This window comes from Vipera ursinii (assembly GCF_947247035.1).
Source record: "Vipera ursinii genome assembly, chromosome: 6".
Taxonomy (NCBI): domain Eukaryota; kingdom Metazoa; phylum Chordata; class Lepidosauria; order Squamata; family Viperidae; genus Vipera; species Vipera ursinii.
Window position 1 is genome coordinate 48,660,800 of NC_139515.1, and position 25,127 is coordinate 48,685,926.

At 35.3% G+C, this 25,127-nt stretch overlaps 1 protein-coding gene across 1 annotated transcript in view; it reads left to right on the forward strand.

Annotated features, from left to right (window-relative positions):
- Positions 1-25,127, forward strand: part of OTOGL (otogelin like) — a gene marked incomplete at both ends in the record, with an annotated part of 101,193 nt that overhangs the window by 6,102 nt on the left and 69,964 nt on the right. The window contains 15 exons of the mRNA XM_083365354.1: positions 866-926; positions 1,852-1,950; positions 3,463-3,617; positions 5,380-5,501; positions 5,982-6,187; positions 10,688-10,815; positions 11,473-11,579; positions 13,608-13,714; positions 14,329-14,454; positions 14,893-15,001; positions 15,842-15,888; positions 18,921-19,066; positions 19,306-19,411; positions 20,734-20,892; positions 24,447-24,624. Coding sequence (XP_083221480.1) covers positions 866-926; positions 1,852-1,950; positions 3,463-3,617; positions 5,380-5,501; positions 5,982-6,187; positions 10,688-10,815; positions 11,473-11,579; positions 13,608-13,714; positions 14,329-14,454; positions 14,893-15,001; positions 15,842-15,888; positions 18,921-19,066; positions 19,306-19,411; positions 20,734-20,892; positions 24,447-24,624 — 1,856 coding nt within the window. The remainder of the gene's footprint in view (positions 1-865; positions 927-1,851; positions 1,951-3,462; positions 3,618-5,379; positions 5,502-5,981; positions 6,188-10,687; positions 10,816-11,472; positions 11,580-13,607; positions 13,715-14,328; positions 14,455-14,892; positions 15,002-15,841; positions 15,889-18,920; positions 19,067-19,305; positions 19,412-20,733; positions 20,893-24,446; positions 24,625-25,127) is intronic.

Genomic DNA, 25,127 nt, shown 5'->3' on the forward strand with positions numbered 1-25,127 from the left:
ATGTGTATGTAGTTTAATCTTCATCTACTTTATCTTTTGGATGAGAGGAAAAAACATTTGGGTTAGCCTTCATAGCGGGACCAACCCACGCAATATAGTGTCTTTATTCCATATTCAGTTAGAATAGGTAATGTTTCTTCAACCCTGGTGGTTGATACTTGAGTTAATGGGATTGTTTCTTTCATTCAAGAAAAGGGTGGGAAACAATCTTAGAACATGCAGGAAAGGTTATGAAACATTCACAACTTGCTCTTTCCCAGGACCTGTTGCCTGCAATGAGGGCGCTATTTTGCTGTCAAGGCAGGTTATGTTGCAAGAGAATGTTTACTCAACTAAGTGGAGATGCTGACTGGATTTATAGTGCAATAAATTATATTATGGTTTACTTGTTTTGGGCATAGCATTTTGTGCAAACTGTGGTTTATTCAATAAGCAGAAGTTGTGGCTTAGAAAGATTTAGTCAATGTAGTTAAAAATACAAGATACATCACTGAAATTTCACTGATGCAGCAAATTTCAGAAGTTCCACTGTACACGTAACACTACATTTTTATCTGTACTCCAACTATGGAGCAACAATTCATTGTTAATATAAGAATCATGTGTCCTCTAAATGCCTTCACTTTGGCAGTGTTCAGCACTGATAAGTCGCTTTTATTTTCCTAATATTGAATGAAATTATATTTTAATCCACTGTTAATTAATCAAGAGCTTTGAGCTTCCCTTGAGAACAATCTTTACATAAACGTAAACTAATTAATTTTTACAATTAAATTGTAATTTATATAATTATAAGATTTGCTGATTTATTTTTGATTTGGATATTCACGTGTGGTTTGCTTGTTTTTCTCCCTTCCTCTCATAGACAAGCACTGTTTCATCAGATGTTCATGATGTATTTTCTCAGGCTCAAAATTCATCAAGAGGTCAGTAACCTTTTAACCCAGCTAACTATAATTAAATATATTTGTTCAATTGCCATGTTTTTTTCACAGCTGTTAATGTGAATATTTGACAAGTTCACTGTTTTAATAGTCAGAGGAAGGCTGCAAAAATAGTGGTTTATTGACATGGCAGGTTAAATCCAATTTCAGATCAGAGGAAAAGAATAAGGTAGCTTCCTTCCATTCCACATACATACAATAAATAAACTGGAACAGATTTTTTCTTTAACATGACAAGAAAGAACATGACTCTATACTAGGGGCCCAGGTCTATTTCCCAGTGAGTATTTATTTGCTTATGGGTTAAGAAATTTTTTAAAAAAACAGTCACTGACTTGTGTTCCAAGGCAGAAGGGGGGCGGGGGCAGTTTGGGGGTTAAAACTGAATTTTAAAACTCATAAAACTCATCAACCAGTTACATTCTGTTTCCAGTATCTCTGTCTGCTGTGATAAAGCTAATTTTCTTTATTGCTGGTTATTCCAAATTGCTGGCTTAAGCATTTCATCTACAAATTTATTCACAGCTGCATGATCCATATAGGATGACATTTTTATCTTTGGATGAAAAATGCTTTTCAAGAATTCATTTCTGAGAGAACTTTCCCAGATGTTAAAAAAAGAACTAAATATGTGTTTTACCTTAATTGTGATAAAGAATTAATTTATGAATTGTGGATTTTTGCAGAAATAAAAATTTTTAAGAAGAAAGAACAAACTTAAGCAGCTTATATGGAGGAGAATAACAGAAAGCTAGTTGTAGGATGATGTATATTTATTTTGGGCAATCTTACTCAACCGATCATTCCTTGGATGTGTAGAAATGAAACTGGTCTGGGATGTGCCAGTGGCTACTTAAGAAATTCCTCTAATCTGAGCCCTTATTGACACCTGTCTTTTTTAATGAAGCTTCTTGTTCTCAAGATTGTCTTAATGGAGCAGTTTGCACAAAGACAGGAGTTTGTGACTGCGAGACGTTTCAGGCACAGGGACAGCGCTGCCAAATCAGTAAGTTCCATGAGAAGGTATGAAGCACTTTTATCATAGGTATATATTGCAAAAGGATTCAATCTCATATTTTAAGAATTCAAGCTAACATTTTGCAAAGATGTAAGTACTGCTAAGCCTAAATGTAACTTGTAATTGTGATTCTGGATTATCCTAGACATTCTTTTAACTGGTTAGACTGCTAGGAGTTTTTTTAAAAAGCCTTTAAAGAGGGTTTAAGTGTTTGGGACATCAGTTCTTCAAGGTAGCCTAACTCAGGAAATCAATCTGAAGGAACCAAAGGAACTCTATTTTATTGTGTAACGTATAATTATTACAGAATCCTGAAAGTCTGCCAGCTTCCTTCTGTCCTCTCTAATGCCACACAGAATCATGGTGCTGTTACTTTAAGTCTCTTAAAGTATACTTACTACTTTCTCAGGACTGAGTTTTCATTTACAGACTCTTTCGTGAATTAATGGCTCTTCCCCAACGTTATCTCACACACCACCTGACTGCAACCCTTTGTAACTGAACAGATGCAGAGTATGAATCTCTGAGGTTGTGTGCAACACAAAAGCCTTGAACTCAGTCCCCAAAGATTTATCATTACAATAATTACTAATTTGTATTTAGTAAAAGTGGGAAATTGTCACAGGCAAGTATTAAAGAAAATGATATGGCATCTTTAAGTTTCAGTTATGGTCCCCGGTCACTTTTGGAGATGCCACCCAGCACATAATTCAGAAATCAAAAGTTATCCTCATCTTGGAAAATTTTCTACAGTATTCTAGTGGTACACCTGATAAATCATATTCAAAATAGTTGTCCATGATTCCCACTCCTTCATCTTTAGACTCCGAGATTAGTTATATGTAAAACAATAGCATTGCATTTGCTACATTCATCATTCATTTTACTAGCAGATGCATCCATAGAGGAATGGAAATTGCTTTCTGTCATGCAAGCCTGGTCCCTTATTACTTATATTGTGATGCCACACTCACATACAAGACAGAAGGGTTTGTGTTACCAAGGTACTATACTGTTTGTGGTGACACGCTTTCATAATTTTAACATTTTTGCAACATTCTTGCAAAAGCCTCTGCTTAGAATAAGTTCCAATTTAATTCTGAAAAAGCCCAATTTGCATAGATAATCTTCACTATTTTTTCACGCACCAGTGTTTTCATGTCCTTGCAATATTCCTGAAGAAGCAAGATGAAAAGATACCAGCTCTTTTGAGAAAGACAGCTACTGCAGGAAATATTCAGGAAGTTAATCTGGTTATAACATTATCTAGTTATACCTTAATTTGTCTTCAGAGCATAATTTATTGAGTTTCCTTACTTTATTTTTATTTGTTTAAATTTCCATCCATAAGTTCTTTTTAAATATCTGATTATATTGTGATGTTTCATGTGTTTGGGATGGAAACTCTGGGGTTTGAATATCTTTGGAATGGGCAACACTCATCTGAAATGATTGTTTCTGCTGGCATGGCTTGCAAACAAGTATGTTTGTTTTCTTTAGTTCCAAATATTGGCAAAGACAGAGGTGGGATTTGCAAATCATGGGGGCAATACCACTTTGAAACATTTGATGGCATCTACTACTACTTCCCAGGAAACTGTTCATATATTTTTGTGAAAGATTGCAGTGATCCAGAACCTCAGTACACTGTGTGGGTAAGATTTGAAACTGGGTCAAAAGGACCTGAGAAGAGCAGGCTCTTTTCTGTCAATTATGTAAGAGATTCTTCTGTACTATGTAACTAAGCTGGTTTAGATTATGGTATGGAAAGAGAAAGAATTATTTCTGTTCTTTGTTCACTTACTATTCTGTGGTTCAGTTTGTGTTCATGATTCCATTCATTGACTAATTAACAATTATTTGGTTCTGAGATCAAAAAGGATTCCGGGCAACCAAAGGATAGGAAAATGGGGAAGTGATAGTATACTTTAATTATGTTAGTCAATATTGTTTCTAATATTATAGAAATATTCTATAATATAGAAATATTATAGAAATATTTTCATTACCCATAATCCCTAGACATTGGTCTGAATTCTTATACACATTTCATTTTGTAACCTTCATATGGATTTGATAGAATTTTGTTACTTGTAGATCTAATTTTGAACACATTAGGTAGACGGTGGGGATTTAGTAGCTTACATCTATCTAGTAGATTGGAAAGATAGGTGTATTATCTATAAGGTTTTCAATCACACAAACATTTTTACAAGAAAACAGTACCAGAAGATTTCCTTACTGAGGAGCACAAAAATCCATTCAGATATTCCCTAATAGATTGCAGATGATAAAATGGCTGTCTGTAGTTTTCCTTACTACTCCTGGATGCCAATTAGTTGACTGTACTACTCTAGGCTGAACTATTTCACTCAGTGTTTTTTTTCTTTTCATCATGTGAATTCAGCATTATTAGTTTTTTGAAATATTAATATATGCTATATTGCCATAGAATATCATATGTGAAGATTAATAAAAATGAGATCAGAATCAGATTGTATCAAATGATGATCAAAGAACTTTGAAGTTCTGAAATTAGAAAGCACACATATTTTAAATCCTCAGATTAATGTTAATAATACTATTTTGATATTCCCTGAATTGCTGGAGTAAGGGCATGGTTTATCAGATTGATTAGCAAGGACAATAGTAAAGCCCATCTTAAAGCCATGTTTCCTACAGCAAAAAGTTTTAAGGTTGTATTAAGACTGCATGTAAAAGTATTATTGAATAACTGTTTTAGGTTGGCAGCAAATTTAACCATGTTCTGATTAGTAATAGATCTGTCTGTCTGTCTGTCTGTCTGTCTGTCTGTCTGTCTGTCTGTCTCTCTCTCTCTCTCTCTCTCTCTCTCTCTCTATCTATCTATCTATCTATCTATCTATTCTGTCTTATTATCAATCACCTATCACCTATCATCTAACATCTGTCACAATATTTTAGTACTTTCATATCTTCACAAAAATATACATACACAAATGGTTAACCTGGTATGGAGTGGGTATTTTTATTAGACAATTCAAGATGAATATTCTGATCAGCAGAGATGAACTTTTGAACACATAAGTGTCAACCCAAGCAGTTTTAAAGGGTAAAATCGGTACCTTGAGTTGGATCTGTAACCCCCTTGGTAATCAGTAATTTCAATGTAGGTGTTACACTTCTAAATCTATTTTTATGGCACCTCAATTCTGAACAGTGCATATGATCTGATAGTGCAAAATGTATCCACCATATATTATACATGTTAATATGCATACATTTTTTTCTTTAGAGACATGTACACTAAATATGCTATTGAAAAACTGCTCCAAATATTTCTAGTTTGCTTCTTTTGAAAAATAAATTGAATAAAGTAAGTTTTACATACTTAAAAATATATTCTTATGTTTTATGTATCTATTTCTTCTCTTTAAGATTAATAATAGTCCTCACTGTGCTGGTTCAGTGTATTCTTGTTTACGGTCAATAAGCTTGTTCTTTTCGAATCAGGATGAAATACACATAATGGGACATGATGTTAGAAAGGGTAGAATCAGGTAAATACAATTGAAATGTTTTCTTATGTTTCTTAAAACAACTAAAGTATTCAGAGGAAAATTATTAAGTTATTTGTCTTATTGTGAAAGTTTGATGATGAAAATATTCAGTTCTGGTTGATATGAAGTCAGAAAACATAGAATGGAATTTCTGTTTTTCCCTTTCAGTGTTACTAGCAAGATTCTGTGAGATTATAGCCAACCAGCTAAGGAAGGGAATCTCACAGATGCTAGCTGAATATCATTGAAACAATATTATAACAAATGTTAATATTTGTATTATATAAAGTAAAAATGGATTCAAATAAAAAAAATTAAATGCATTTGTTATAAATTGCATTTTATGTACAAAAAGTTAATTTCAATATTATATTACTATGATTGATTTTTTTAAAAAGAAACATAATATTTTTATGGGTAAAATATAGCAAGATGATAGCTAGCTGACATCTTTAAATTAGAATTTATTTTGTTTTGCAGATTGTCTTTGCCCCAAACAGTTGGAAATATTTTCATTGAGAAATTAGCAAATTATATATTGGTGAAAACTACATTTGGCTTTTCCCTAGCTTGGGATGGAAACTCTGGGGTTTACATTAAATTGACAGAAGAACACAAGGGAAAAACATGTGGTCTCTGTGGAAATTATAATAACAACACATCAGATGATCTCGTATTACAAAGTAGTAAGCATGCTAAAATATATGATGATAAACCCAACCATTTCCTTGTATTCTAATTATTTGTAATTGTCATCAGAGAATATTACTAGGCTATTGAATCTGCTATGGATGGTAATTGCATATATTTTGCAAGTTCTGAGGTAAAAACTATATAATTATTTAACAGTGATATAATGTATTCAAGGTTCGTAATGTCATTATGATTCTTATGACTTAATCAGTGGTGTTAATACCACTTTATAATGCCTTGGTAAGGCCACACATGGAATACTGCATCCATCACACAATGTAAAAAAATTTTTGAGACTCTAGAAAGGGTACAGAGAAGAGCAACAAAGATGATTAGGGGACTGGAGGCTAAAACATCTAAAGAACAGTTGCTGGAATTGGGTATGTCTAGTTTAATGAAGAGAAGGACTAGAGGTGACATGATAGCAATGTTCCAAAATGTTAGGGGGTGGCACAAAGAAGAAGGAGTCAAGCTATTCTCCAAAGCATCTGAAGGCAGGACAAGAAGCAATGAATGGAAACTAATCAAAGAGAGAAACAACCTAGAACTAAGGAGAAATTTCCTGACAGAACAATTAATCAGTGGAACAACCTGTCTTCAGAAGTTGTGATGCTCCAACACTGGAAGTTTTTAAGAAGAGACTGGACAACCATTTGTCTGAAATAGTATAGGACAGAGGTAGGCAACCTTGGCTCTTTTGTGACTTGTAGTCTTTACTTGTAGGCCCCTTCATAGATTACTGCCTTGTCATGGTGAAGGGGCTTGTGTAATTCAATGAAGCTATGAGCTATGCCATGCAGGGCCACCCAAGATGGAAAGGTCATAGCAGAGAGTTCTGACAAAATGTGATCCACTGGAGAAGGAAATGGCAACCCACTCCAGTATCTTTGCCATGAAAACCCTATGGACAGTACTAAAAGGCAAAATGATATGATGGTAGAAGATGAGCACCTCAGGTCGGAAAGCTTCCAATATGCTACTGGGGAAGAGCAGAGGGCTAGTACTAGTAGCGCCAGAAAGAAAGAAGCGACTGGGCCAAAGCTAAAAGGATGCTCAGCTGTGGATGTGTCTGGTGGTGAAAGGAAAGTCCAATGCTGTAAAGAGTTTTTCTCCATAGGAACCTGGAATGTAAGATCCATGAATCAAAGAAAGCTGGATGTAGTCAAACAAGAGATGAAAAGACTGAACATCGACATCTTAGGTATCAGCGAACTAAAATGAACAGGAATGGGTGAATTTAATTTAGATGACCATCAGGTATACAACTGTGGGCAAGAATCCCTCAGAAGAAATGGAGTAGCCTTCATAGTCAATAAAAGAGTAGGAAAAGCAATACTGGAATACAATTCCCAAAATGACAGAATGATCTCAGTTCGAATCCAAGGCAAACCATTCAATATCACAGTAGTCCAAGTCTATGCCCCAACCACCAGTGCTGAAGAGGATGAAATTGACCGGTTCTATGAAACCTTACAGCACCTTATAGAACTAACACCAAAAAATGATGTCCTTATCATCATGGGGGATTGGAATGCTAAAGTAGGAAGCCAAAAGATAACTGGAATAACAGGCAAGTTTGGCCTTGGAGTACAAAATGAAGCAGGGCACAGGCTGATAGAATTTTGTCAAGAGAATATGATGGTGATAGCAAACACTCTTTTCCAACAACCCAAGAGACGGCTCTACACGTGGACATCACCAGACGGTCAACACAGAAATCAGATTGACTATATGCTCTGCAGCCAAAGATGGAGAAGCTCTATACAGTCAGTAAAAACAAGACCAGGAGCTGACTGTGGCTCAGACCATGAGCTTCTCATTGCAAAGTTTAGGCTTAAACTGAAGAAAGTAGGGAAAAGCACTAGGCCACTTAGGTATGAATTAAATCATATCCCTGTTGAATATACAGTAGAGGTGACAAATAGATTTAAGGAATTAGATCTGAAAGACAGAGTGCCTGAAGAACTATGGACAGAGGTTCGCAACATTGTACAAGAGGTAGCAACTAAAACCATCCCAAAGAAAAAGAAATGCAAGAAAGCAAAATGTCTGTCTGAGGAAGCTTTGCAAATATTTGAGGAAAGGAGGGAAGAGAAAGGCAAGGGAGAAAAAGAAAGATACGCCAATTGAATGCAGAATTCCAGAGAATAGCTAGAAGAGATAAGAATGCTTTCTTAAATGAACAGTGCAAAGAAGTAGAAGAAAACAATAGAATAGGGAGGACCAGAGATCTTTTCAAGAAAATTGGAGAGATGAAGGGAATGTTTAATGCAAAAATGGGCATGATAAAGGACCAAAATGGCAGGGACCTTACAGAGGCAGAAGAGATTAAGAAGAGGTGGCAAAATTACACAGAAGAACTATACAAGAATGAGCTTAACGTCCCTGATAATCACAATGAGGTGGTCACTGACCTCGAGCCAGACATCTTGAAATGTGAAGTGAAGTGGGCCTTAGAAAAGCTGTGCAACAACAAAGCTAGTGAAGGTGACAGTATTCCAGCTGAGCTATTCAAAATCTTAAAAGACGATGCAGTAAAAGTGCTACACTCAATTTGCCAGCAAATTTGGAAAACTCAACAGTGGCCACAGGATTGGAAAAGATCAGTTTACATTCCAATTCCAAAGAAAGGCAGTGCCAAAGAATGTTCAAACTATTCCACCATTGCACTCATTTCTCATGCTAGTAAAGTTATGCTTAAAATCCTACAAGCTAGACTCCAGCAGTATGTGGATCGAGAACTACCAGAAGTACAGGCAGGATTTCGAAGAGGCAGAGGAACTAGAGATCAAATTGCCAACATACGCTGGATCATGGAGAAAGCTAGAGAGTTCCAGAAAAACATCTACTTCTGCTTCATTGACTATGCTAAAGCTTTTGATTGTGTGGATCACAGCAAACTGTGGCAAGTTCTTAAAGAGATGGGAGTACCAGACCATCTCATTTGTCTCTTGAGAAACCTATATGTGGGCCAAGAAGCAACAGTGAGAACTGGACACGGAACCACTGATTGGTTCAAAATTGGGAAAGGAGTCCAGCAAGGCTGTATACTGTCACCCTGCCTATTTAACCTATATGCAGAGCACATCATGAGAAAGGCAGGGCTAGATGAATCAAAAGTTGGAATTAAGATTCCCGGGAGAAATATCAACAACCTAAGATATGCAAATGATACCACTCTAATGGCAGAAAGTGAAGAAGAACTAAAGAGCCTCTTGTTACGAGTGAAGAAGGAGAGTGCAAAACTTGAAACTTAACATTAAGAAAACCAAGATCATGGCATCCGGCCCTCTCAATTCCTGGCAAATAGATGGGGAAGAAATGGAGGTAGTGACAGATTTTATTTTCCTGGGCTCCAAGATCACCGCAGATGGAGACTGCAGCCAAGAAATTAAAAGACGCTTGCTCCTGTGAAGGAAAGCCATGGCAAATCTAGACAGCACACTAAAAAGCAGAGACATCACCCTGTCAACAAAAGTGTGTATAGTCAAGGGTATGATCTTTCCAGTTGCAATGTATGGCAGTGAAAGTTGGACCATAAGAAAAGCTGAGCGCCAAAGAATTGAGGCCTTTGAACTCTGGTGTTGGAGAAGACTCCTGGGAATCCCTTGGACTGCAAGGTGATCAAACCGGTCAGTCCTAGAGGAGATCAACCCTGACTGCTCTTTAGAAGGCCAGATCCTAAAGTTGAAACTCAAAATACTTTGAGAAGGAAGGAGTCACTGGAGAAGAGCCTAATGCTGGGAAAGATTGAGGGCAATAGAAGAAGGGGACAACAGAGAATGAGGTGGCTGGATGGAGTCACTGAAGTAGTAGGCGTGAGGTTAAATGGACTCCAGAAGATGGTAGAGGATAGGAAGGCCTGGAGGAACATTGTCCATAGGGTCATGATGGGTCAGACACGACTTCACATCTAAGAACAACAGTCTTCAATACCCAGAATTCCTGAACCAGTCATGCTGACTCAGGAATTTTGGGAGTTGAAGTCCACAAGTCATAAAAGAGCCAAGGTTGCCAACCCCCTGGTATAAGGTTTCCTGCCTGAACAGGTGGTTGGACTAGAAGACCTCCAAGATCCCTTCCAACTCTATTATTATTATTATTTATTATTATTATTATTATTATTATTATTATTATTATTATTATTATTATTATTATTATTATTATTTGCCTATTGCAAATAAGGACAGGTTTTGAAATGGCATAAACTGCAAAGACTAATGAAGTGAATTTGTGTGTATGGCAAAATTCAAACTGGATGTTTTTTTAGGTGGTCTTGTCCAATATTAATAAGATATATTAGTATCAGCTTTGATTATAATAACTCCATGTCAAGGTTCGAATTGATGTAATGGCAGACATGTTATCTATTTTAAAGGAAATATACATAATATGCATGATTTACAATCTAGGGATCCATCATTTCAATAACTGCACTTTGAATATCCTATTGTGTATGCTGGGCTATATATAAAATTTATGTTTTTAAATAGGTGACTATAAAGAAGATATAGCTAAATTTGCTAACAGCTGGGCTATACAAATCCCAGATGATGCAACCTGTGGAGCTATTGAATCTAGTTTTCCTAGTCCTTGCAACATTGATACAGAATCTTATGAGGTAAGCAGTTTAGGTTGCAATTTAGTATAAAATATTTATTTTTATGGACCTTGATCTGAAGAGTCAAAAGTAAAAGAAAGTTTTGGGGAGCAGCTTTCCTCTTCTTTCCCTTTGAAAAACATACTTGGAAGGTTGGAGGGACTGTCTTTGACTTGTGATGAGGAATGACACACTAGAGTCGGAAGTATCTCACAGAACATTATGTTTCAGCAATGTACACAGGATAGTTCAGGTCACATCTCTACAATAAAACACAACTGATATAATAAAAAGTCTACTGGCCATTCAAAAGAGTTATTAGGTTAGGTTTATAAATATAATATCCTTGGATGGGAGGGAATATTTTGCATGTTTAAACTCCCTTTTTACGACCTTGTAATCCCTTAATTTCGGGTAGAACTGGGGCGACTGGATGGAGCTAAGCATTTGCTGACCAGATGTCCTTTCTCACGCCATGCAGTTCGCAGCAGATATTTTTTTCTTTGCACCTTAGGAGAGAAACATCAGCCACAACCTAGGCTTGAACTCTCAACTTTCTGAGTGGGAAGAGAGAGTTTTCACCATTAGGCCAACATGCCACTCAAATTTTTTGCATGTTTAATTTTATATATATGTAGGTATGTATATATTTCAATACGATTTTCATTCTACATACAGAGTATCTACTTCAAGTGCCAAATACTCCTGCACTTTCCTTTTCTAAGTTGTCATCAAAGCATAGATCCTTATCCCTACATTTCCAGCTGCATGAATGACCTATGTAGGTAAGCTGAATATACTTTATTTTGTTTCGCAGGCTTATTAGTCATCATTATTGTCATTTTGCCTTTCTCTACTCTAACACAGAGGAGCACATCTACCGTAATGTCTCTTAACTACAGTAAGAGTGAAAGAAATGGCCTCTTGTCTTTCAACAGAATAGCTGGAAATGAATTGCTTCCAAAGTATTCCTAGTTTAGTGTTAGTTTAGTTATTCCTCCCTCCCTCCCTCCCTGGGTATCACAGTTCTCCTTCCTCCAACTTCCCCCCCCCCCCAAATGATAGTCATCTGTAAGGGTGAGCTGATAAAATGTGGCAATTGTAATACAAAGTCCTCCCTTTTGTGTGCAACTCATGATACAAAAGGGCAGAGCTTGCATTGTCATGCCACAATGCACAATCTTTTTGGTATCCTTCAGAACTGATGTCTGCGTTTCAATAACCTGTGGGCTAGATTTGATTACAAAAAATGACTGGTTCAAAGTTATATGTTCCATGGTTGAAGTTGGACTTGAACCTGGGCTTCCCTTCACAAGGCAAGGAAAAAGCAATGAGTGGTTTTGTAAACCAGATATTGGAAAAATGTAGATTGGAAGGTAATACTTTCCTTTCCTGATTAAGATGATTCCAAAGGCCAATTTTCAGAGGAGGATTATATTTCCTAGTGGATTTCCTGTGTGGATTTTAATTAATAAGTTTATTTTCTGTGCTGGCACTTACCTAAACAGAATCAATACTCATTTTTCTGAAACATTTAATGAATGTAGACAATATAACAATATTTGTTAATTCCTCCATTTAATTAACATTGTTTAATTAATCATTAATGGATAAATAAGACCCAAGCTAATATACATAAATTATATTATATATAGCCCAGGTTTAAGTCTTATAAGTTTTCAGTTTTGTTGTCCAAGAATTAGCTTCTCAAAAGTCCTCAGTATTAACACTGGGTTCTGTTCTTTAACAAGTAATACTTTTCATTTGATTCTGCTTACCTTTTTTTTGGGAATGAAACAATTTTAAACATTTTCTTTCACTTCTTTTTCATTTTTATTTCTTTTGATCTTCCCTGTCATTCAGTTGCAAAGAAAAATGAATGAAAGAATGAAAAAGAAACAAAAGAAAGAAAAAGAAAGACACTCATTTAATGCAGTAAAATATGATAGGTTGGACTTTAAACACCTAGGTCACATATAAGGAATCTCTGCTTTGCCGTTGTGTGTGTGTGTGTGTGTGTGTGTGTATGTGTGTATGCCTCACAACCTCTTTATGTAGGGAAAAGATCTGAAATAAAAACATAGCTACATTTGTCTTTTGTGACTATATCCATATTTGGGGAAGCTATACTTCGAACCTAAATGAGGGAGGGGTTTTTTTCTTGAAGCTTTCATTAGAACCAAATCTATTAGCAAAAACAAATTGGTGTTAAAGTTATATTTTAATAATATATTGTCTTTTCAAATAATTTTTATTCCTAAGAATTTTCCTTTACTTTCATCATAGTTTTAGATCATAGGTTACAGCTCTGGCATGCTAGACAAGAATACAGTTATCTTTGAATAAAACTCCATTATGAATTTGCTTTTTGAGGTGCATAGTTGAAGTACTCAATCTTTCTTTTGAAATTGGAAATTAGTCTAGCTTTGCAGAGATACTTTAAACTTAAGATGTTTATGGAGTTTCTCTTGGATGAGAAGTGGAATGTCTTCAAGCGAAAACAAAGAAAGCCCAGATGCCTTTTGAAAAATCACCTTTGAGCTAAACTTAAAGAGTATTCTCTTGATTTTCAGATGCTGCAATAGTACAGTTTTAAGTCACTTCTCCTACAGTATCTCTAAAGCATCAGCAGCCCTCCAACTTGTAAAGCTTGTCCTTCTTTAGGGCTGTCTCAGCTCGGTGATGGCTGGAATTTGCTATAAATCTCTGATGAAATCTTATTTAACACATTTATTATATTTATAGTGAAAAGTGAATAATCAATACATAAGCATGTACAGTAACTAACCAGAAGTTTCATTTTGCTGTTTCAGAAAGGATGATGATGAAACCTATTGCCGAGCAGTAACAGAATATGCTCGTTCATGTTCACATGTAGGCTATCCTATTAGAGATTGGAGAGATGACTTTCCAGCCTGTAGTAAGTGTGTTTTAATACTTTGATCAATCAAAAATTAGTTTCATGATGTTAAACAAAAGCAAAAATATTTATCTGATAAATTAGATCACTGGACTGTAATGGGTAGCGTATTGCAACTGTTCTACAAGTGAACGGAACCACTTTAATCATCAGTCCTACATATTTTAGTATTTGGCTACATAACTAGAATATTTCAGGGTATGGAAATGATTCAGGGTCATGTTAAATAGGCTATATAAACTCAACAGCATTTTTAAACTTTTAAACTTTTAAATAGTTATATATAACTCTTCATAATAAGTCTCAGAATAATTTAAATTTCAGGGTGTCTTTTTTGTGTCTCTGGTCTCTGACTATAATAAACATTGACTTGACTTAATGTGTGCCATTATTTTTAATTATAAAAATGTACATTTCTGCATCTTAATATTCATCTTACTAAGACTTAATATATAGGTTCTTTATTCTAAATTTGATGGCTTTGGCAATGTAAAATCTTAATTTAGAAAGTTATATGTTTAATCAACATTTTAAAAAGAAAATAATGCATACTTTTTCTCATTAAAGTGAAGTATAATGGAGTGTAATCATTCTTATCTAACTTATTATTTTAGCTGACAGTTGTGAAGATACTTTTATCCACCGGGATTGTATTAGTTGTTGTCCACCAACCTGTACTTTTGAGAAAGACTGTCTAGGTAGTAATCTCCATTGCTTAGATGGATGCTATTGCCCAGATGGTAAGTGAACTTTCATCAGATGAATTATTTTAATAATAAAGTTTCTGTCTAGCAAAGAACTATTTGTCTTATATCTTTAGAATTTACCATAGTTTTTAAGGAATTAATTTTTTTATTAAATGTGGTTTTCCTTAAAACATTGCTAATAAATAAGAAATGAACTGAAATATAGACCATTATATTCTATTCTTAGTTCAGATTTCCAGACCTCCTCTTTCCATCAGTCTCTGCAAGAGTTTATTGTAGTATGTAGTAGTAAGGCCACTTTTGTTGTTAGCTGCGGAATATCCATTGACAGTATCAGATGCAGACTGGGTAATTCATTGCATAATTATTTTAACTTCACTCTGAGCTATACTTTGTACATATTTAACATGGACTACCTTATATATTGCGATCTCTTTACATTTTTGCAACCTTTTTATTTTTACAAACTAGGCCTTATAATGGACAATGGAACTTGTATTTCTGCATCAGATTGCCCATGTGTTTATCATGGGACAGCTTTCCCTGTAGGTTCAACAATTGAACAAGAATGTAGTAACTGGTATGTAATTGTCAATAACCTCTCTGATTTGTGTGTCTTGCCAATAGTTGCTCTGTTTTATGGAGAACATGAAATTTACACCACAGTTCCTACTGTGGAATAGGACAAAGGAGGGAGGCTGCATGAAAATCACTTATTGACTTTGACATAATAGTTTGAACTTGTGATAGAAGAAATCTCAAGCACACCAAAGAATGAACCATTCATATAGGCTCCTTCACCACCTGGTTATAAGTGAACATTAAGACCTCTAAACTGGACTGAGGTTCTAGCACTGCATGGTGATCTTTACCCTTTCACCCATTTTGTACAATATCACTCCTTTTTAATCACTGTGGATCCATCCTATCACATTATATTTTATAGATTTAGTACCCACATTAAAGTTGCAACCAGGTATACTTGTCAGACAAAAGAATATCAGATGGCTCCAGTTTCTACCCTTCAGTTAGAGATTCATATCATACCATAGCAACTTAATTGATTGACTGAAGATTGGCAATATATGGTGGCAGCCAAGATGATGAACATACATATATCTCAGATAAGGATCAAAGAGGGAACTGCTTCCTGGATTGCTCATAGATTTGTCTACTCAGAATTAAAGCATACAGATCTCATTCTGCACTGATTACTCAAGTACTAGGAGCCTGGTCTGGTCTGGTCTGGTCTCTGTGTGAAAGAAAAACAACAAAAGGATATTAACTCCTTTATAGTTACTTTTATGTACTATATAACAAAAGGGCTATTATACAATATTGTGTAAAAACAAATTTCAGTCCTCAATCTTATCCCCAAATATATAAACATTTTTAATTTCTTATTTTAATTTTTGTTTAGCATTTGTATGAGTGGTGTTTGGAACTGCACTGAACATGATTGCCCAGGTAATTTTTTCTTATAAAGATAATTTTATTTGTGTGTGGTGTGTGTGTGTTTGGGAGGGAGGGAGAGAGAGAGAGAGAAGGATGTTGAATTCTAGCTAAAAATGTGCATGTTAAGCTTGCATCCTCCATAGTGCAAGTCAGTGATTTATGCTATTAGTTTTTATGATGATAATCTTGAGATTGAATGTTATTAAATATTCGGAAACACGTACAGTCATAATAAATACATAAATGCCACATTAACTCAGAATTCAATTCAGTTGTGTAAATCCTTAAATTTCCTTACTTCAAAAATAGAATATTTTTAGCTACAAAAATATAACTAACATAGTTTTTCAGAAAAAAAAATAAGCTTATTTGATTTGATTACAATGCATCCTAGGATATTAGTATTATTACTCAAAACGATATGGAAAGCATGATAAATGTTTCCATGTAACATACCAGATTCTACTGATGCTGTCATGTTTATTGCGAATAATGTTTTAACCTTTGAGCAGTGGCTGGCTCTGATGATTGTATTTCAGTTTAGGTATAGTTTCTTTGTCTTTTTTTATTAACCTGAAATCTTAAATATGTGTGTATATGTGTTTGTATACATATGCACATTTATATAGCAAAAAACCTGAGAAGGTAAACTGCAAAATCAACTTAAAACATAAAATATAATAAACGAATTAATACTGTCCATCATTAAAATCTTGTCCAAAAGGATTAGTTTTGAAAACAAACAAGGAGAGTTTTACCAACTGATCAGGAATGCTTTACAAAAAACTGGAGCAGATTTAGAGTAAGGTCAGCTAAGCCAAGCCAAACCCATTCAAAGCAGGAAACTCTTTCAGATGACTCTAATTTGGAGATCATATCAAATTATAATTATAATATCTCATATCATCCTAGGAGGAAAGTAGAATTATGAATCAATCAAGCCTAATTCATAAATCTTTCTTTCAAGTTTAGTAATCTCAGTATCTGAAACTGAAAAAACCAGAAACTAGCTTGTACAAAGAAAGAAGCAAAGTACAGTTAGTCCTCAATTTATGATCACAATTGAGACCAGAATATCAGCTGCTAAACAATGTGATCATTCAGTGAATTATCATAGGACCCAAACTTATTTTACAATCATTTTACCATGGGCATCAAATCAATCACACAGTCGTTAAGCAAATCCAGTTTCCCCAATTGATATTGTTTGTTGGAAACCGGCTGGGAAGGTCACAAATCATGACTATGTGACCACAGGATGCTGCCACAGGTTGTAAATACTGGCCAGTTGTGAGGTATTCAAATTGCATTCATGTGACTGCAGGCACAGTATGATGGTTGTAATTTCAAGAACAGGTTATAAACCACTTTTTCAAGGCTATTATAACTTTGAACCATCATTAACTGAATGATTGTTCATTCATTTACTTGTTGCTGCATAAATAAGTAAAAGTACATTTATTTTTCCAATTGCAATTTATAACTACTTGAGTGCATGGAAGACCTTGAAAGATGCCTAAGACTAAATATCTTCTTGGGTGATCTTGAAAATCTGAGCAGGATCAGCCAAGAGACTATCTGGAAATCCCCAGGCTGTAGCCTGGACAAGAACTCAAATTAATTACAGGAGAAGACAACGTAAAAGCAATTCTGATTTGTTAAAACCCATTTCTTATATGGATCTCTCCATGAAACCACCAGGAGACTTAAAGAACTGCTCAACTCAAAAAGGGACATTATCTTTAGCAATGAGCTTCTATGAGCCCTGAATTGCAAATTACAGTGTTTTTGAAATTTTCTTGAACTTTAATTTGTGGCATGTCTTGGAATAATTAAGCTTTCATTAGTGTACATCAAATAATGTTAAAAGGATAAAAGAAAACATACATGGTGTAATGAAAGCTAGAAGAGCAATACATTGTGGCAATGAAGGCACTTTACATTTGCTTTATAGTTTCTATTTTATCTTTAGTTTTATGCAATACAGATATTAGAAACTGCATGCAGATATTCAGTATCTACATAAAATCACTGAGTAAGATCATCCCTGGTTTGAGGTTCAGGATCATCAGTATTCTGATGATACTCAGTTATATCTTTCAGCCTCAGGGCCAAAGTCTTGTACTTGGAGGCTGTGTGGGCACTAATGGAAAGAAACCAAGTCTGTCTTAATTCTACAGAGTGGCTGTAACTATTGGAATCACCTAAGCCTGGGGATTTTTCATCATTATGCTAAAATGGATTGCCATTCCCCATTTTGGAGTGGTGCACAACTTGTTGCCTTTCCTCAATATCCATCTGATGAACCTGTTCTGTCATCTCCTGGATTCAGACAATCACCCATGCCCTAGTTATCTCAAGGCTTAACTACTGCAATAGTGTTTACATGTGTCTGCCGCTTGAAAATTACTACGGAGTTTCAGCTGGTTCAGAACACAGTTTGGGCAGTGATGGACATGCCTTGATATGGTCCTGTGACACCTCTGCTCCACAAGCTGCACTGGTTGCCACTCAGGTCAATAAAGGTACTAATTATTACCTATAAAGCTCTAGATGGTATATGGCTCAATTATTTGTGGCCTATCTCCCATGGTTTCTGCATGGCTAGTATAAGTAGGTGTGTTCCAGGTCCCTTCTATTAAACAATGTAAACTTTCAGAACCCAGGAAACTCACCTCCTCCACCTGCCTCTGGAATTAGGCTCCCCCCCCAAAAAATCTGGAGAGGTCCTACTCTGGAGGTGTTCTGGAAGGCCTTAAAGACCTAGCTGTTCTCTCAGGCCTTGAGATAGGGTGGGTGAGACCCCCCTATTTGAAATATTCTGTATTCATTGGTTTGCCATCTTACAGCTACCATGTAATTCTTTTTGGATTTATTCTTATTTTATCTGTTTTTACTAATTTTTTATGTTGCCATTCAGTTGTAATGTTGCTCTTTAGTTTATGCTATTCTTTTAGTTATGTTGCTCTCAGAGTTGGTTGGAGTCAAAGAGCACTGAAATCAAATAAAAAATAATACACTTTTTATATTGATCAATCTTTAAGCTGAATGTTTAATTGTTGGTGAATCCCATTTCACAACTTTTGATGGTCGCCATTATACCTTTCTTGGGAGCTGTCAGTATATTCTGGTAAAAGGCACCGGGAAAGACAAATTCACACTCACGTTACAGAAAAGTCCCTGTGGACAGGTAAGTTGACAGTTTAATTAACATTTTGTGTTAATAAATAAATCCCTATACATCTAATCCAAAGAAATCCAAAAAATTGCTTAAGAAGATTAGTGATAAAAAAAATCAGTATTTTTCTTGATATTGAGTGTCTTGTATGATCTGAACCTGGGTTTTGTTTCAACTGTAAGCACCGGCTTTGTAAAAGCAATTGTGCCTTTTACTTTGATTAAATCCTTTTACTGTGATTAAATCTACAGGGTTTTTCATTCACGCATGATTACACAAGCATCTACATATTTGGTTACAGTCTGACCAGGTGTTTTAGACGGATAAATGCTCTTGGTGACAGATCTGAACAGCTTGGTATATTGCCAACCAGATAAGAGCATTTGAAGCTGACTGAGATATTTATTAGTCATTTTATGTGCTCTTTTCTTGGAATAATAACTCTGGAAGCCCAGAGTATATAAAAATATTTGAACAAGCATTTAAAATGATGGTGGGATAAATCTGGTATATGCTGAATGCAATATTTGTATTATTTTAAAATTATTTTAATTGGTTAACTGAAGTGTTCCAAGAGAGAAAAAAGTTAGCTGTGATGCTTTTTAATTAAAACTGGTTATGTTTTGTGGGAAGTCAGCCCCCCACCCCCCCCCAGAAGGAAATATTTAAAAAGGCAGATTCCCCCAAAGTAATAATGGGAGAAAAATCTTAGACAGAAACCAGCCCCAGTTTCCCCCAAGGAGAAACTCAGAAACCAGCTTTTACAAATGCAGATTTGATAATCCTATTCAGAAAGGTTGGAGCCAGGAAACTTGAAGCTGATGAGATTAGAAAGACAAAGACCCTAAAATCTACATACCCCACCCAAACTCTAAAGACATGACCTCTAGGATATAATATAATAGGACTAACCCACCAATACCAGAAAGGCACTCTGAACCTCAGGTCAAAGTTCATGTCACAGGAACAGAGACAACCCCCAAAGCCCAAGAAGGTACAAAAACCCACCACTCCCAGCTACATGTGGTCAGCTTTCCCAAAGCCACATTTCTGTCTGGCTCTGCTCTTCAATAAACTACAAGCTTCTTTCTAAAGCAGTTTCCATTTTGTTTATTCCCGGCTTGGACTGGACCCTGATGAAGATTTTTCTTTCAACAGTTTCAACAGTTTTAATTGTTTTAGTTGCTTGTTTTACTTATTTGTATTACGTACATTATGCTGTGTTTTCAATTACATTTTGCATCTCTAATTTGCAGTGTATGTGAATTTTCATGAAGTGATGTTTTGCTTTATTAATAAACGTACTTTTCTTCATAATTCTAAATGAACTTTCTTTTAATCCTATTAAGAGGTCTTAAAACTCTTATACTAGTACTTTACACTAGCATTTAATTCATCATTTTGTCTTGAAAATCACCATGTCACTTTCTGTCACATAGATCAACTTTTCCAAACTCTGAGGCCTAGGGCACCATAAGTCTCAGGCTTGCATAACTGTTAGCTGTTACTTTTTCAGTCTGAGCTTATACTGTATACATTACAGTCTTAAAGGCAGGTCAAGATTAATCTAAAATGTAGTAAGAATAAATTTTGGGGTGTTGGTGAGGAGAAAAGTAAAATAATAACGGAATATAATACAGATTAACAACATTTGCTCTATATGTTCCTTTTCCCATAAGACTCAGCCCTCCTCTTCCTTTGGTTCATACAGAGCATTGATTATGATTGCATTCAATCTTTGACGCTAATTTTTGAAGATGACATAAACAAGAAAGTGACTCTCATCCGGGGTGGTGAAATACAGTACAGTTCCTTCAGCCAGGGATTCACCCTAAATGGTAAGATACCATTTATTATTCATTAGTTAATTATCTTCATATACCTAAATTCCTTTTCATGTACTGTATTAACCAAGCTGTTTCTGAGAAATAAATGTATTATCATGTAGTTTGCCACCAGCCCCTTGTGTCCGGCTGCATTGGGCAAAATACGGAGTCCTCTCCTCCTTTTGCTGGAGATCAAACAAGCTCCATTGTTTTAAAAACAAAAGCAGAATATTATTGAAGTCTGTGGACCACATTTGGTAAAAGGAGCTTTGTTCTAATTAAACTTTGGAATTTTAGAAGTCTGGATAAATGAAGTAAAGGAACTTTTTCTTAGGAAAATTGTTATTCAAATTAAAACAGCTAAAATGTTTAGACATAATTGGGCAAGTCTACAATTTTGATTGATATCCTTTGTCTTTACTAAGTCTCATTTTCTCCCTCTCTATAAATTGCAACTCCCCCTCTATAAATTTGGGGATTGTATATATTTTAACTGCCATTCTGTACTTCAGGTTGTATTCCAGACAATGTATTTTCCTTTGTTAAATCTTCTAATCAGTAATATTCATTTGTAATACAGTCTTTTCTATTTATGGCGACTTAAGGGCAATGGAGGTAGTGACAGATTTTATTTTCCTGGGCTCCAAGATCACTGTAGATGGGGACTGCAGCCAAGAAATTAAAAGATGCTTGCTCCTGGGGAGGAAAGCCATGGCAAATCTAGACAGCACACTAAAAAGCAGAGACATCACCCTGTCAACAAAAGTGCGTATAGTCAAGGCTATGGTCTTCCCAGTTGCAATGTATGGCAGTGAAAGCTGGACCATAAGAAAGGCTGAGCGCCAAAGAATTGAGGCCTTTGAACTATGGTGCTGGAGAAGACTCCTGCGAGTCCCTTGGACTGCAAGGCGATCAAACCGGTCAGTCCTAGAGGAGATCAACCCTGACTGCTCTTTAGAAGGCCAGATCCTGAAGCTAAAACTCAAATACTTTGGCCACCTAATGAGAAGGAAGGAGTCACTGGAGAAGAGCCTAATGCTGGGAAAGATTGAGGGCAATAGAAGAAGGGGACGACAGAGAATGAGGTGGCTGGATGGAGTCACTGAAGCAGTAGGCATGAGCTTAAAGGGACTCCAGAAGATGGTAGAGGACAGGAAGGCCTGGAGGAACGTTGTCCATAGGGTTGCGATGGGTCAGACACGACTTCGCAGCTAACAACAACAACGGCAATGGCATTTCATTTTAGCAAAATTGCATGATCTGCCTAGAGAACTGCATTTTCTTTTAGATGCAACTTCGGTTTACCAACTTCTTTTTGTTTTTGTTTTTAAATGAGCTAGACAGCTCTGTGTAATTTGTCTTCTTTAACATTCAGTGTTTGCATTTTAATTTTTGAATTTAAAAATAGATTTTACTTTTTATCTATTTTTAACACATTTTATTTTGTTTATGTCTTATGAGATTGGTCCCCTTATCCTCAAAAAGATAGGGGAAGAGCTGACTTTTCTAGATACCATGCTTCTTTGTTACACGGTGAGGAGTTTACACTGTTGAGATTATTTCCATTTTTTATGCTTCTTGGCTTTTTAATAAATAGAAAGACTGTGCTACCTTTTAAATGAATTAAAATGAATTTATAATTCAAACCTTGTAGCTTCAGTAAACTTCTTATTCAGTTTAGGAGTCAAGGATTGGTTCAAATTAAATAGCTAGACCCAGGGCTTTTTTTCTCATAGAACGCTCAGAACGGAGTTCCGGCACCTTTTTTGGATGGAACCTTGTAGGGTAGGCAAGGTGGGCTGTATGACATGTGTGAGTTCTGGCACCTTTTTCTTTTACAAAAAAAGCACTGGATAGACCTGACTGCTCACATGAACAGAACTAGTTGGCTATCTTACAGTATTCTATGTGGCAAAACAGTTGATTTGGGACAAATGTTGTAGCTCTAAGCCATCTCTTGTTGCAGTTAATTGCTCTATTATACTTCCATCACAGAGACAGCATAGATATTTCATTCATTCATGATGGTCCACAGTTTTATATTTCTGTTTAGAAAAGCAAAAATAGATTAAACACTTTTCATAGTTTTCTCTTGTCATGATTCTTTAGTATTATACACTTATCCTTGTGGAAAAAATCTAGTCTTTCACTTGATATATAGGAATTATATATTAGCTGCAAGCAATTATTCTATTTAAAGTCATTTGAGGCTGCATTAACTACTGAGCTTCTTGCATTTTAGGAGGTTCATAAAGACTTTGGGGAAAAATCACAGTCATTTTTAATTCTCTTTAGATCTTTTTTATTATAGGAAAATGAGGTTATGAGTGCAAAGTTATCGGTCTGCAAAAAATTCAGTTTTTCAACAGTTGATTTATAAAGTGTTAGCTGAAATGTGCAGATTTTGAATGTTTATTATGAATAATCTGAAAAGAATCAATAAGACAATCAATAAGACAATGTTTTTTGTTCAAAGATGTACATCAATTGAGTATATATTAATGTTTCCATTTGAATGGAAAGAAGGTTCAGAAAAGTCAAATACTCACCCAATGTTTCCATAGAAAAAGAGGGGATAACAGCAGATTTTTGTGTAGCTCCACCAAAAACCACCTCCCATGATGTTCTGCAGAATCCATTGGAAGAGGGCAATAAAAAGGAAACAAATAAAAAATAGAATCAATAATGGGTTCGGAGTGGATGTGGATTGAATCAGGTCAACAATGAGTTCTACAGTTCAACAAAGTATATTGAAATGGTTTGAAAATATATAGAGAACAAATGAATATTAAATCACAAAAGAAATATATAAAGGAAGAGTGAATGGGTCAAGAGGAAGAAGACTAAAAACCTGTAGCTGAACAGAAATGTTGAGATTTTAAAAAACAAAAAGATGTAATTATTAACAAACAAGAGACACTGAAGCATAAACATGGTGGAAGCAATTATGATTTGCAAGACTAGAAAACTATGAAGCATAGTGAATAGTTTGGGAATATAAGCAAGATTTAACCATATTTCCTTTCCTCTTTTTTTGTTGTCATATTTTTAGTTTCTTTGCTTGCTATTTCTTATTCCTTTTTCCCCACGTTGCATATAGTTAATCCTCAATTTATGACCACAATTGGGACCAGAACTTTTGTCCCTAAGAAAGATATTTGTTAAGTGAGTCATGCCCAATTTTATGACCATTTTTGCTGTGCTTGTTAAGTGAATCACACGAATGTTAAGTAAATCTGGCTTCCTCTATTGACTTGCTTGTCAGAGCTAGCTAGGAAAGCAGCAAGTCATGTGATCCTGGGACACTGCAACTGGCATGAATACAAGCCAGTTGCCAACCACCTGAATTTTGATCACATGACTAGGGGGAATGCTGTGACAGTCGTAAATACAAGTACCAATTGTAACTAACTTTTTTCAAAACCTTTGTAATTTCAAACAACCACGAAACAAATGGTTGAAAGTCAAGGACTACCTGTAATACTGCTTATTCCCAAAGAGAATAGTGTAATGGGTATGAATCTATATATTCATATAGAATTTAATTCTTTTCCTGTTATATTCAGGATACATGGAAGTACAGAACCTGTCTTCACTGTTTGTGCAGTTAAAAACTAAATTTGGTTTAAAAATCCAGTTTGCTAAAGATGGCAAAAGAGTTTATATTCAACTCAGCGCTGAGTGGAAGAGCAGAACGATGGGTCTTTGTGGAACTTATAATGGAAATCTGAGAGATGATTTTCTGTGAGTTAGATTTATACAGTTACTCCATTATTGATTTACAAGTGAATAATTCTGGTCATTTGCATTGGTTAAAATAAAAAATGCATGCTGTACCTTGTTACAAAAAAGTTTAACCGTTTTTTTAAAATTCAAAGGAGCCGTATTTTGTTGACAGATATAATATTTCATTTATAAAACTAATCCCACTGTAGATACAAGGTAAAGGAAAAAAAATAAACACTTCTAAAATTACAAAAGACAATAAAAATGTTTTCAGATAGAACAGATTAAAGCCATTTTAAAGGAGAGCAAAAAAACAGCCTCAGACAAGAGCCAGCAGCACAATTCAACTAATGTTTAATTGATCAAAGAAAACTACAGTTGGCATGGAAACTTATAAATTTAAACACAAACTTCAAATAAGCAGGGAAGGAATTCCTTGTTCTCTGAAGTTATCAGTATATTATAGCAATTAAAATGGCTCTAGGTCCTCTTTTTACCAACCTTTGACTTATGTTGATGGT